Source organism: Acinonyx jubatus, chromosome B3 (genome assembly GCF_027475565.1).
Source record: "Acinonyx jubatus isolate Ajub_Pintada_27869175 chromosome B3, VMU_Ajub_asm_v1.0, whole genome shotgun sequence".
Classification (NCBI taxonomy): Eukaryota; Metazoa; Chordata; class Mammalia; order Carnivora; family Felidae; genus Acinonyx; species Acinonyx jubatus.
The window spans coordinates 70,112,693-70,127,799 of NC_069386.1; the positions used below are offsets into that span (position 1 = coordinate 70,112,693).

Genomic DNA, 15,107 nt, shown 5'->3' on the forward strand with positions numbered 1-15,107 from the left:
GACACAATTCTCTGGTACTTAGCACCTTATATGCTAGCTATTATTTCTCAGAGACAACTCATTTTGTTACAAGGAATCACACTAAGTTGATATTGACTGCAAGCCCAATTGAATGTGTCAAGCATTTTGGGAGTAATTTTGTTTAAAAAAAAAAAGGCAGGGGAAGGAGATGAATGTTAAAGAAATGAATCTCAAACAGTGGAATCTTACACAGTATGACAAGATAGAAGGAGAGAATTTTGTTGGAATGTAATGGAAAGAAATCTCAAGAGTCATAAGGTGTCATGAGGTGAGTTTTACCCTGTGTTTCCCAATAACTGGCCCCACATGCAGTCATGTTGACCTGAAGATAATCTGAAAGAGCATTTGTAGTCTAACACAAATGAACAATGCTCATTTTTTTGTCCAGCTTCCTCTCTCCTGGGGTCAGATTGACTACATTTGATCCTGATTTCCTCCAGTGTCACTGTTGGGGGAGGAAATGACAAACAGAGGGCACAGTGCTTCCCACTTTCTTGGTGTCTCTTCTCTGGTCTCCAGCATTGATTCAGACATATATACCCCCCTCTCCTGCCCCCTCTTAAGCCCTGAGAACATTCCATTCCCATTCTACTCATGGCAATATCTGGCTGCTGTCCAGTCTCAGATCTGGCATGGCTCAGCTGAAAGACCAGTGTGTGGGTGAGGTTTGCCAGCATTCAGTGCTGAAATAATCTACTTGAGCACTTCCCTCCCTATGCTCACTCTTCCAGGAAACCTCTGGTGTTCTGCAAATGTCCCAGGAGTGGATAGCCAGAAGAGGAAGGCAAAAGTGGGTCAGGGAGTGGTTTGAATTAGTGGATGCAAAAATCCAAAAACAAAACCAAGAAACTGCCCGAACTCACTCATCCCTCATTTCCATTTCTCACAGAGCCCTCAGACTTACTTTGTGTAATTTTCTTCTCACCACCTGCAACTCAATGATAATCAACATTTTGCCCATCTTGTTTCATCTCTCCTCCCTATTTTATTATTTTTACTTACGTGTTCATTTATTCCGGGAGTATTTTTGAAGCTAATAATGAGTTTATTTTTAATGGATGCTACCCCTCCCCCAAGTTACAGCTGGAAGTGGGCAGAGGACACCATACTTGGTGGGCTCAGGCCCCTGCCCTACCTCCCCAACCCTCCATCACTGCCTCGTGGGCGGAATCAGGCACAAATACAATTCCATAACCTGATTTTTATTCTTCCAATAAATAATGTTGACTACCTTCTTCATGCCAAACACTGTGCTAGGCATTGAGGGTAAGAGAGAAGTTAAGAAACTCTCAGTTCAGTGGGAAAGAAAAAAAAGTAAGGGGCAATACTGTTTGTTTCGTCTGATTATTTATACACTTGCAGAAAGAGTGTTCATTTACCACATAGGTCTTCTTAATCTGCTTTGTAAATCTAGAGCCATATTATTATTGACTACGCCACAAAATTTACTTTTTTTCTGGAAGTTTCCTTCAGAATCTCAGATTGGATTTTTAAAAGCCTCTACTGTTTGCTACCTTCGGTTTAGAAAAACCAAGCCCAAGAAACCCTTTCCACTAGGTTTCACCCATTGTACCCATAAATTTGGGTGAATTCCTTTCTTCTCAAGGTCCCCACAATTTCCTAAAGTTCCTGGCCTGACAAGAAGAGATCTTCCTCATCTACTGCAAAACTGGGACCCTGTAAACCAGGTACTACACAAGTTTTCCTGAGATGACTTTGTAGACATTAGTTCATCATCCTGGATTAAACAAGGATCATTCTCAAAAATGACATCTGGGCAAGAACTTGGTTGCATAACTGATTTTTCTATTATATTTTGGTAAAAAGGAGGACAAATTCTTAAAAAAAATTTTTTTTAATGTTTACTTATTTTTGAGAGAGAGAGAGAGAGAGAGAGAGAGAGAGAGAGAGAGAGTGTGTACAAGTGGGAGACAGGCAGAGAGAGAGGGAGACACAGAATCCAAAGCAGGCTTCAGGCTCTAAGCTGTCAACACAGAGCCCTACCTGGGGCTTGAACACATGAACTGTGAGTTCATGACCTGAGCTGAAGTAGGATGCTTACCCAACTGAGTCCCAGAAAAGGAGGACAGATTTTTACTGGACTTATGCAAATAACTATACTGCCATGAGAAGTAAGGAGACCTGGTAAAATACTTACGTACTAAAAAAAGGTAAGGAGACTTCCTGAATTCTTGGCAGTGGTGTGTGAGTCAGTAAGAATCAGATATCATTTAAGAATGTTTGTTTCAGTTTTAAAAAGTAGAATCTAGTAACTTGTTATAGGTTATAGAGAGTTTAAGAAGAAAGAAAAAAGCCTTATTTTGATATTCAAAATAGAACATCAAAACAACATCAACACTGAAGTAGAACATTAAGACAGTATTCTGAACAGGGCTGCTTGGGTGGCTCAAGTTGGTTAAGCGTCTGACTTCGGCACAGGTCATGATCTCACGGTTTGTGAGTTTGAGTCCCGCATCAGGCTCTGGCTGGCGGTGCAGAGTCTGTTTGGGATTCTCTGTTTCCCTCTCTCCCTCTCCCCCTTCCTTGTGTGCATTCTCTCTTTCTCCTTCTCAAAAATAAACAACAACAAAAAAGCTTTAAAACAATATTTTGCTATCAAACTCAACACCCCAAAAACAATCCAGTGAAGAAATGGGCAAAAGACATGAATAGACACATCTCCAAAGAGGACATCCAGATGACCAACCGACACATGAAAAAATGCTCAATATCACTCATCATCTGGGAAATACAAATCAAAACCACAATGAGATACCACCTCATACCTGTTAAAATGGCTAACATCAACAACTCAGGCAACAACAGATATTGGTGAGGATGTGGAGAAAGAGGATCTCTTTTGCACTGCTGGTGGGAATGCAAACTGGTGCAGGCATTCTGGAAAACAGTATGGAAGTTCCTCAAAAAATTAAAAATAGAACAACCCTACGACCCAGCAATTGCACTACTAGGCATTTATCCACAGGATACAGGTGTGTTGTTTCGAAGGGACACATGCACCCCAATGTTTATAGCAGCACTATCAACAATAGCCAATGTATGGGAAGAGCCCAAATGTCCATCTTGGATGAATGAATAAAGAAGATGTGGTATATATATACAATGGAGTATTACTCAGCAATCAAAAAGAATGAAATCTTGCCATTTGCAACTACGTGGATGGAACTAGAGGGTATTATGCTAAGTGAAATTAATCAGTCAGAGAAAGACAAATACCATATGACTTCACTCATATGAGGAATTTAAAAAACAAAACAGATGAACATAAGGGAAGGGAAGTAAAAATAATATAAAAACAGGGAGGGGGACAAAACATAAGAGACTCTTAAATATGGAGAACAAACAGAGGTTTGCTGGGGGGCGTTGTGGGAGGTGGGATGGGCTAAATGGGTAAGTGGCTTAAGGAATCTACTCCTGAAATCACTGTTGTACTATATGCTAACTAACTTGGATGTAAATTAAAAAATAAAATAAAATAAAATAAAACAATATTCCATACAAACAACTACAAATTTTTTCTTCTTTCTTCTTTTTTTTTTTTTTTCTGCAAACTTTCCTTATCAGTTCATTCAGTCCCATACAACTAATTCTTGTTCTGCTGGATCTTGAGATCTTGAGTAAGCAGTCTCATGAAGTTGTCTGCTTATTGACTAAAAGGAGTTTTGGAAATCTTGGGTCAGTCCACAGGCTTGGTGTGAAAGTTGACTAAGTGGTGTTAACTCAAAAGCCTGTTCTTAAGAATCTATGCTTTAAAGTGTCAACAGGGGCACCTGGATGACTCAGTCGGTTAAATGTCTTACTCTTAATCCCAGCTCAGGCCTTGATCAGGGTTTTGAGTTCAAGCCCTGTGTTGGGCTTAACACGGGGGATGAAGCCTACTTGAAACAAACAAACAAACAAACAAACAAATAAATAGTCAATAGCTTTAAGTATCTGGTACAAATCCTTTTTCATGAGGCTCTGACACTGTCCTTTATTAAAGGCACAATTTCAGTCTGTAGTTTATAACAGAGCCTCCAGGCAAGCAATAGAGTAAAATAAAAACTATCTGTAGGTGACAGAGCTTCAAAATGCCTGTGGTTAGTTTACAGCTGATAATTTTCAAATGTGAAACCTTACGAAGTTTCATACTAAGAATAATCCAACTCACAAGGACATTTGGTTGTTTCTGTGGCATGTAAATCAGATAATAAAGCCATTTCAAAAAAAATTTTAGACAATATGTCTTTAACGATAATTAAGTCTATTTTAAAGAAGTCAGTGAATGTTTCTTATGCTGAATGATAAAAATGGATAACATAATTTTTATTGCAAATGCAACCCATCATGTTGGTGAGCTGGCATCTTTCCTAGTAGAGGTGTAGAATGTTAGGTGTGATTTGGGGGAGCTCTTTCTGTAGACTTTGTTGGTTCTGGAAGTTCCTGTTGCACCAGAATAGGGTAGTTGTGGTCTGTTTTATTGGTCATATATTATTAACAAAACTCCCCCAACATTAGAGAAACTGCCAAAACCACTCAGTTAGAAAGAATAAGACATAGTACTGTAACTCCCCCAGAGGATCATCTACCAAATGAAACCAGGGCTACACAGGGACTGAACAAGACAAGCCCAAACCAGGGGAACTGCAGCAATTCGAGGGGATGAAAAGATTATAAGAATGAAAGATTTGGCAGAGGTTAGAGGGGTTGATTTCTGTAGACAGTGAGCAGCTTTATGTGAGTTCATTTTACAAATGTGAATTGTAATTTTTAATAAGAATTTGATAACAATTTTAATACAATTTTTAATAAGTGTAATAACTGATTTTTAATAACGGAAAATGTCCATCTTATATTAGATGGATGTTTATAAGATTGTTTTGGGCATCAATGGTAGCCAGTTATTCTCTAGTTCCATGAGGAAAGGACCTCAACTGGAACAGACCATCAGGGGCGAGACAGATGGTATGAGAGAAGGAACAACAGGTGGGAGACTGTAGATCAGAGTCCTGCTCCTGTTCTGGTACCTGCTACCTACGTGGCCTTATGTGAGTCACTTAACATCTTAAGGCCTCAATGTTATTATAAAACAGGAGAAATAATTCTAGCTCTTCCTACTTGTTGGGGAAGTTGTAAGGGTCATATAAGGTCATTTAGGTGAAAATGAACCAAAATGAAAAGCCCTCGATTTAGATCCCTAGAAAGCCTAAAAAAACACCTTTGTATGAGCTGGAAGAAAAGCCAGTTCCTCTGGGTGAAGTCGGCTCTGTGCCCATTTGTACGGTGTGTTGAGCAGAGCTCAGTTAAGGTTCAGTCTCTACTTACCTCTGTGGCTGGCCACCCTTGAGTAGAGCAGAACCTTCAGAACTGTTTCTGTAAGAAAAATTACATTACATGATATCGTAAGGAAGTGTTTACTCTCAAGATGTTTGCCGCATATCCTTAATAGTCTAGAGCCCTTTGTGTTTGGTGGGTCAGGCTAAACTGATGGAGCACACTGGAGTCCTAACAGATGCCAGAATTTAAACACTGGGTCATCTCAAATAACATGTCCATCTCTGAAAAATGCCTCCCCACCCCACTGTCCCCACTCTGGACTTTTGTATATCTGCTGGACAAGTGCATGACCAAAACCTGGGGATAAAAGCCAATGGTTTATCTGGGATCCACAACAGAGTCGAATTCCTTATTAGTGAAATGTTGTTCCCTTTCCCTTTTGTGTCTCATCTTAAGAAACTCCTCATAGCTGGAGAGCATCCAGCCCAGAGCTGAGCGGCACTATCCATCCAGTCAGCTGTCACTGGGCAGTAGCAGCTGCAACCACAGAATGAAGAAAAAGCTCCCAAGTGGACAGTGTAGCAAGATCCCTGACCATTACTAATTCTTGTGTAAACCAGTGGTTCTCAACCATGTCTCCAGATCCAAGCTTTTATAGAAAATATGTTGTATGTCCCTTTCACTCTCCTGAAGTGTGATTCATAGATACAATAACACATGTTTACGCATAAACCCAGGCAATTTGTCTTCAGTCTGAGCACTCAAACACCACTGCTCCAACAAATCTTGCCTTTTGCTCTGCATTATTGGTTTTCCTCTCTGCTTAGTCTTTATTATCAATAAACAAGCTGTTGTTTTTCTTTTCTTAAAAACAAAACAAAGTAGAAAACCAAACTTCTCTTGATACTTATGCTCATTCAGTCTCATACTTTAGGTACCTGGTCATAAGCTGATGTCTCCCAAATGTGTATCTCCACATCAGACTCGCCTGCTAATACAGGCTCCTATATTCACTATACTTAACTACCATCTGACATCGCAACTTGTAATTAAAAAAAAAATGTTTACTTGTTTTGAGAGAGAGAGAGCGAGAGAGAGAGAGAAAGACAGCACATGAGTGGGGGAGGGGCAGAGAGAGAGAGGGAGAGAGAGAATCCCAAACAGGCTTCACACTGTCAGCACAGAGCCTGATGTGGGGCCCGATCCCATGAACTGCAAGATCATGACCTGAGCTAAAATCAAGAGCTGGGGGCTCAATAGACTGAGCCAGCCAGGCACTCCTCAACTTGTAATTTTTATGGACATGTTGAACTTAACATCAACACAGGGCTGAGTGGGGTGGGAGAAGACCACAGGATATACACCAAGTGTAAATAACTGTCTAGATGGGGGTCTGGTGTTTGCATGCGTGTGTTTCTCTATACTATTATGTAAAACATCTATAATGAGCCTTAACACTTAAAATAAGTTTTTATTCTGAAAAAAAATATTGATTCACAGGGAGCTGCAAAGATAGTACAGGTCTAACGTACCTTTCACCTGTCTCCTCTGGTGATTACATCTTACACATTAGCATGATATGTAAAATTGACATTAGCATAATGTGTGTGAGTATAGTTCTGTGTCATTTTATTTTATGTGTAGATTCATGCAATCACCACTGCAATCAAGATACAAAACTATTTCATCACCACAAAGGTCTCCCTGTGGGGGCGCCTGGCTGGCTCATTCAGTACAGCATGCAACTCTTGATCTCAGGGTTGTGAGTTTGAGCCCCACACTCATAGGCATAGACAGTAGTTAAAAAAAAAAACTTACAAAAAGATCTCCCTTGTGGTACCTCTGTATAGTCACATCTGTGTCCTTATTCCCACCATTCTAAACCCCTGATGAACACTACCATGTTATCCATATTATATGATCTCATCTAAATGGAGTCATACGGTACATGACCATGTGATATATATATTTTTTTTCGCTCAGCATAATGCCTTTGAAATTCATCCAGGTTGTTGTATAAGCAGATCGTCCCTCTTTATTGCTGAGTGGTATTCCATGGTACACATGTACTACAGTTTGTTTAGCCCTTCACTTGGTGGAGGATATTTGGGCTGCTTCCAGTTTTTGGCTGATGCAAATGAAACTGCTGTTAATATTTGTGTACAGGTTTTTGTGTGGACATATGTTTTCATTTCTCTGGGGTAAACACCCCAGAGTGTGATTACCAAGTTGTATTATAATATATAGTTAGTATTTTAAGAACCTTCCAAACTGTTTTCCAGGGTAATTGTACCATTTATATTCCCATCAGCAATGTATGACAGATCCAGTTTTTCTGGATCTCTCCAGGCTTTTGCAGTCTCACTATTTTTTCATTATAGCAATTCTGATAGATGTGTAGTGATATATTCCTCATTGCAGGTCACTGGAGTTCTTTCTCCGCAGTCTTGTGCCCCCTGGTATTCTGCCCCATGAACCCTAGTTGCCTGGGCCTCCTTGGACTCTCAATTCTATCGCCTCAACTCAGGGAGACTGACAGACTCTGCCTGGGTCCCCCCTCTGTACCACCTGGCCTAGAAACTCTCCCCAGGGGGGAGGTTGGGGGAGTAAGCTCATCTCGTTTGGTGGCCCCTCTCTCAATGATCACTGTACTTCATTGTCTCTTGTCAATGCCTTGAAAATCTATCATTTCATATAATTCATTTTTTTTAGCAGTTTCAGGCAAAATCCAATTGCTGTTCCTCTATCCTGACTACAAGTGGAAGTCCATATTTTAGATTGATTTACAAGAAATAGCACTTATACTTAGAATCTAAGTCTTAGATGGATTCATTGTCAATTTTCTTATCAGAGCATCTATTCTATCTGTATCTCTCTATATCTATCTACCTGCCTTTTATCTATCTATCTATCTATCTATCTATCATCTATCTATCTACCTATCTAATCTATCTACCTTCCTGCTTGCCAATCATTGGTCTATCATAAATTTTGCTTAGCTAGAAGTCAAAGTTCTAATATCAGAACTGCCAATACTTACCTGTAGCATCTGAGACATTAACCTCTTCAAGTCACTTTATTTGTTTTTTTTAAACATTTTATTTATTTATTTATTTATTTATTTATTTATTTATTTGAGAGAGAGAGCACAAGCAGGGGAGGGGCAGAGAGAGAGGGAGACACAGAATCCAAGGCAGGCTCCAGGCTCCGAGCTGTCAGCACAGAGCCTGATGTGGGGCCCGAACCCATGAACCATGAGATCATGGCCTGAGCTGAAGTCGAATGCTCAATGAACTGAGCCACTCAGTCGTCCCTTGAGTCACTTTATTTGTAAAAGTGTTGGTCTATATGAGCCATAATTCCTTCTCTGAGATTCTAGATGTTGTTTGCCTTCTCGGAGAAGCAGTGAGCACTGTTTTTAGCTGCAGCTCTAGGATGTGTTATTTCTGATAGGAAAATGTATTGAGCAGGTAATGAGCATGTATTGATAATTGCTATGTAATAATAACTACAATAGCTAATATATTGATCCTTTTACATGCAGTGTCTTGTGTAATCTTGACAACATCTCTGTGGGGTAAAAGCTACTATTAGTCAAATTTAGAAGATGAGAAAGCTCAGGGCACCTTCTGGCTCAGTAGGTAGAGCCTGTGACTCTTGACCTCAGGGTTGTGAGCTAGAGTCCCACATTGGGGGTGGAGATTGCTTAAAAATAAAATTAAAAACAAATTCTTTAGAAGATGAGAAAACCATGGCCTAGAAAAGGGAAAAACAAAACCAAAACGCTGTCAGTCTAAACGTTATACTTAGACCACAGACGTATGTCCTTTTTTCCTTTAATCGAGGCTTAATTTCAGACAATTGCTAATAGTAACCAAAACATCTGATTATAAAGAAGAAGGTGATGAGTGTGGTTGAATATATTATCTTTGCTGACTCTAGACAGCTACTGGGTTCAGCGGAGGATTCCTTATGGCCTCTTCATGTTCCAAATAGACCTTACCAGAACAGATGGGCAGAATGGACACCAGAGAAGGTAGCACAGGCAAAAAGAGGGTGAAATGTAATAAACACCTGGAGTGAAGTAGATGCTCAGTGTTGGTTAGTTGTTATTATACTTATTGTAAATGATCATACTCAGCACTGCAGAAGGTCAGCGAGGCATACCTTGCCAATCACAGAGGCAGCTCCCAGAGACAATTTGAAAACCCCTGCCTGAATGACAAAGCAAAAGATCCTCCTGAAGAGACTTGTTTGCGTCCAGAGAAGGTTTGCATAGTGTTTTCACAATCTCCAGAGTGTTTTAAAAACTATTATCTCATGATGGCACTTTTAGCTAAGGAAGAGAAGAGAATCAACATTGTAACCCTCCGGGTTTTACTCACTCAGGTTGCAGGAACTGACAGAGGTAGTGCTGCTTTGGATACGGTCTCATCTAGGGCTAAATTGTCAGGTTCGCAAAATCTGTCTGTTCTTATGGGAATGTGGTTTTTGGCTGGGTTGCAAATAGGGAGCAGGGAGTGGAGGACAGGGACAGGCTTCATAAGTTAAGTTATGTGCAAATTATGACTGACACAAATATTCCAAGTGTTCAAATTAAGTCATGACACAATTTTGTAATGTAAAAAGCAAAATAGCCATGTGGGTCCATATAAAGGCCAAAGATCTCGATGTTCCAGAAATGACAGGAAAGGGTTAAAGGAAGTACATGCAGAGAATATTAAAAAATGACTTGATCTGAAATTCATGACAAAATAAGGCTGCTATAAACCTCAGGATAGTGGGTGTAACTCAGGAGTTGGACAATTGACCAAACGAACTGTCTGATTTTCCTAGGCTGGAGACGTTTCCTGCCTTGGACGTCTGGGTCTGTCTCAATGTCCAAATAGCCTTACTTCAAAGTGTTTGTGGGAGCAGAGAGAATTGGGTGAGTGTGTTTATTCAGTGCTGGTGGGAGGAATGGAAGGAGGTTGGGCTTGGGAATTAAGTCTGGGTTTAAGAGCACATGGACCAGCAGGAGCTAACCATTTTTCTACAGACGAGCATCCAGGGCACTTTTCAGGAAGAAGGAAACCCTGGGAGGGAAGAACCTCGGGAACAGGAGAACACAAAAATCTTTGAGGCTACTTAGGTGTGGAGGTAAGTCACAGTGGTGTTGAGTGCCCTAGGGAACAACATGGGAAGTTCTTTTACTTAAAATTTTTTTTAAAATATTGACATATTTTTTTACTTTAAAGTTAGAACAATATTACAAAGAACTCCTGAATGCTATCTATTCAGATACATAATTTTAAAAGCTTTCCCCCTGGGGCACCTGGTTAGCTCAGTCAGTTAAACATCAGACTCTTGATTTCTGTTCAGGTCATTATCTCACAGTTCATAAGTTCCAGCCACAAGTCAGGCTCTGTGCTGACAGAATGGAGTCTGTTTGAGATTCTCTCTCTCCCTTTCTCTCTGCCCCTCCCTCACTCTCCCTATCTCTCTCTCAAAATAAATAAATAAACTTTAAAACTAAATAAAATAAACAAAAACTTGCCCCCTATACTAAAAAATCATTTTCTTTCTTTCTCTGTAAAGGCATGTATATACACACATATAACCTATATTTTGAACCATATGAGGGTAAGTTGCAAACATTGTACCCCTTTATTCCTTAATATTTCAGGTTTCATTTTTTAAGAAGATACTCTTTTAAATAATCATAGTATACTATTTCAACTTCAGTATATCAAAGATTGATAGAACACCCCTATCTACTCCACAGACTATATTCTAATTTTATCAATTGTCTCAATGCTCTTTACAGCAATTTTCTTTTCTAGTAGGGAAGGTCTCTCTCTCTAAGTTTATTTATTTGTTTTGAGAGACAGAGATAGTGTGAGTGGGGGAGGGGCAGACAAAGAGGGAGAGAGAGAATCCCAAGCAGGCTATGTGCTGCCAGTGCAGAGCCTGACATGGGGCTTAAACTCATGAAACCGCAAGGTCATGACCTGAGCCAAAACCAAGAGCCAGATGCTTAACCGATTGGGCGCCCCAGGCGCCCCAGGAAGATCTCTCTTTGACTGGGGGATGAAATTGGCCTAGCAGGACAAAAATACATGTTCCTACTCTCAACACTCATTGGGATCTTTATTAGTTGGGGAACCCCAGAAGATCAGTTGTTTGGTTGTTTTGGGTTTTTTTTTGTTTGTTTCATTCTTACTCCATTTCCTCTCTGAGAGTACAAAACTAATCAGCAGGAAATATCCAAGTGCTAAAGAATATATATAAGAATATATATATATAAGAATATTATATATAAAGAATATATATATAAGAATATATATATGTGTGTGTATATATATATATATATATATATATATATATATATATATATATGGGCAGGAGGGGCAGAGAGAGAGAGGGAGACACAGAATCTGAAGCAGGCTCCAGGCTCTGAGCTGTCAGCACAGAGTCCGAGCCAGGGTTCAAACCCACAAGCCATGAGATCATGACCTGAGTTGAAGTTGGATGCTCAACCGACTGAGCCACCCAGGTGCCCCAAGAGATCTTTAGTAGTAGAAGTTTTCTGGCATGACATCATGTGGTTTTAACAGGGTCCTGGGATGCAAAATTGGGCATAGCCTCCCTGCCAACACCCCACCTGTCCCTACCACACAGTCTAAGCTTAGGAGTAAGAATGGACCATGGTACTTCTTCTATTTCTTTTTATCTTTTGAGGGGAGGGGTGTGTAGAAAGGAGAGTAATAGATGCTTGAAGGAGCAAAAATTGACTTGGGGTAAAAATAGAGAGATCGTCTCCTATGACAATTCTAGTCCTTTACTGAGAATAAGGCTTTCTCTAAGAATTTCTCTCAAGGAAAGTGTGACACTACTTATTTGTCTTCTCAACCATTCTCTTGGGTTATTTGGAACTAATTTCTGTTTAAGAGTCACTGGATGTCAACTTTCCCCACTGACTCCCCATATGTGAACCAATTTTAGGGCTGCTTCTCCCCACCATCTTCCTGTTCTGCAGGATAAGCTGTGGCTTATCACACAGCAACAGGAATGTTGTGGGGAGTGACCAGAGAAATGGGAAAAGAACAAGCAAGAATCTCTCCCTTGAGGGGATTGGGTAGTGCGGAGAAAGGAGAGGAGACCCCAAAGACCAAGTTGTCAGGGTTTAGGGAGTCTGGGGTCCCCGATGGAGCCAAGTTTCATCTCAAAGCCAGTCCTTCTGTTTCCCTTCTCCCTCCAGGAAAGATGAAGCTGACTCTGATACAGATCTTCTTTATGATGTTGCTGCTGTTACTGGGCCTGGGGGTGGGTCTGGGGTTGGGACTTCAGATGGCTGCCGCAGTCCTCGAGGATAGTGATGAGCCCCTGAGTGAGTTTTTGTCTAGCGATTCAGAGGACAAGACCAAAGCCACTAAAGGGGAGGGCATCCGAACTACAGAAACCATGTTGGTTAGCAACAAAGGAATAGTGCAACCTGGCTGGCCAGAAGAGACAATCCTTGGTGAAGACGAAGTTGGAGGGAACAAGATGCTCAGAGCTGAAGCTCCCTTGCAGAGCAACAAAGACTATCTCAGGTTTGACCTGATGGCCAGGGAATGCAATGCCCTGATGGCACACAAGGTGAAGGAACACAACCACACATGCATAGCCCAGTACACATTCATCCACGAGGATCTAGATACAGTCAGAGCTGTCTGTAATAATCCTGTTGTTGCCTGTGAACTCAAGGGAGGCAAATGCCACAAAAGCTCCCGTCCTTTTGATTTGACATTCTGCAAGTTATCCAAACCAGGCCAAGTCACTCCTCACTGTAATTACCTCACTTTCATTTTTGAAAAGTTTATTATTATATCCTGTAATGACATCAAGGTCCAGGTGATGTCTGGACAATGAAGCAACTTCCCTTCTTCTTCCCCTTCCCCTTCTCCTCTTTCCCTTCCTTCCCACTTCTTTCTCATACCCTTTTCCTCCTGTTAGGTGTTCTGCAAAAAAGGTTCTGGGAAGAGAGGCTGACCTATTCCTTACCACTGTCCCCTGAAAACACAATTCTTCATTGTCCTAGGTTTCACCCACCCTGCATCTTTTTTTGCTGGGGTTACAGGTGGCAAAATAGGGTAATGATATATGGTCTCTCCAGGTCCTCCATCACTCCTGCCCTGGAAAGGGATCAGTGAAGAGATTCTCTAGTATCTGCTGTGATCCTTGCCACCAGTCTGTTCCCTGGTATGTTTGCCTTTGGATATGGACTACAGGAGCTCACTGTAGTCCCATGTCCTTCCCTGTGATCCATGAGCCTCTAGGACAATCACGTGAGCCCCTTGGGCTTTCTACACAGCACCCCTGCACTGCAGAAGCAAATCAGTGATTGTATCTAGGACTGTAGGACTGCATCTGGTGAACCATGTGGATAAGGTTTTTTTTCTTGAGTTACCCAAAATAGAAGTTTCAGGTAAAGAATTGTGGACCTGTATACATGATTTAATTAGCCTTTAATTAATTTGAGTATACAATATATGACCCTATGAAGTCATAAGCATTTTTGTAGAAGCAACTATATTATAAGTTTCTCCTATATTCTTCTTTGGCACATTTATTGATTATCTGCTTGTTGATTATCTGGGACCTTTTCAGGAGTTATAAAAATTGTATGAAACATAGAATCATTCAAGAGGAGCAAGTTTTCTGACCCCTGTCAAACACTATGCAGTCAATAAAAACTGCTGAGTAGCCTGATTCACATTTCAGAAGACTCAATGTGTTCTTTTCTCTTCCAGACAAGCAGGAAGGAAGCTATCCTTCTACGTGGACACTCTACTAGATGCTGTCACGTACTTGGTTTTACATAATCCCTATAAAGAGGGACAGTAGATAAGCTCCATTTTACAGATGACAAGTAACAGGCTCAGAGAGGCCAATTTCACCTTGACCAAGATCACCCCACTTATAAATGGTTGATCTATAATTCAAATGGGGTGTTCCTGCCCTTCCCTTCATTTGCTGCTTCCCGATTTGCAGCACCCTTCAGTTTGCTCTCCTGGACCCCAAAGGGTAACATTCAACTCACTGGAGGTTAGGGCCTGGATTGTGGATTCTTTGTCTTTTGATAAGTACATATGTACTATATACTATAGGAAAACGAGAGAGAGAGAAAGAGAGAGAAAGAGAGAGAGAGAGAGAGAGAGAGACACGATGTTCAGAAGAGAATCTCTAGGTTTTGAGTCCTTCTCTCAGGACATGAACACAGAGCCAGACTGTGACTTTAGAGGCCCAACATCCTGGATAATTATGGATTCTACCCAAAATACTTAAAAAAAAAAAAAAAAACCAGAGAGAGATAGAGAGAGAGAGACCTGGGGCACCTGGGTGGCTCAGCTGGTTGAGCGTCCTACTCTTGATTTTTGCTTAGGTCATGTTCCCAGAGTCATGGGTTTGAGCCCCATGTCACACTCTGCACTGAACATGGAGACTGATAAGAATTCTCCCTCTCTCTCTCTTTCTCTACCTCTTCCCCTCTTCCCTGCTTGTGTACTCTCTCTCCATCTCAAGAAAAAAAGAAAGAAAGAAAGAAAGAAAGAAAGAAAGAAAGAAAGAAAGAAAGAAAGAGAGAGAGAAAGAAAAAAAGAAACCCAACTAAAACATAGTACATTTATATGAAAGTTCAACAAAGTTTGGATTTTTACCCAAATTACTACACAAATCCTTTTGAAAAAAATATAAATACATTTTTTTCAAAATCAATCTCCTTGCTCTCACTAATATTCTCTTTTTCTTTTTGGCCCCTATTTTGCTAGTGATCTTACTCTGCCTGT

At 40.6% G+C, this 15,107-nt stretch overlaps 2 protein-coding genes across 2 annotated transcripts in view; one reads left to right on the forward strand and one right to left on the reverse strand.

Annotated features, from left to right (window-relative positions):
- Positions 1–2,643: 2,643 nt before the first annotated feature.
- RNASE9 (ribonuclease A family member 9 (inactive)) overlaps positions 2,644–15,107 on the reverse strand; it is a 67,087-nt gene continuing 54,623 nt past the window's right edge. The window contains exons 3-4 of the transcript XR_008299262.1: positions 5,347–5,394; positions 2,644–2,919 (exon numbers count right to left, since the gene is read on the reverse strand). The gene's annotated coding sequence lies outside the window, so the exon portion shown is untranslated. The remainder of the gene's footprint in view (positions 2,920–5,346; positions 5,395–15,107) is intronic.
- On the forward strand, positions 10,309–14,312 carry RNASE10 (ribonuclease A family member 10 (inactive)). The gene is made up of 2 exons (XM_027065337.2): positions 10,309–10,437; positions 12,539–14,312. The coding sequence occupies exon 2, from the start codon at positions 12,544–12,546 to the stop codon at positions 13,189–13,191; it is 648 nt and encodes a 215-aa protein (XP_026921138.1). The 5' UTR covers positions 10,309–10,437; positions 12,539–12,543; the 3' UTR covers positions 13,192–14,312.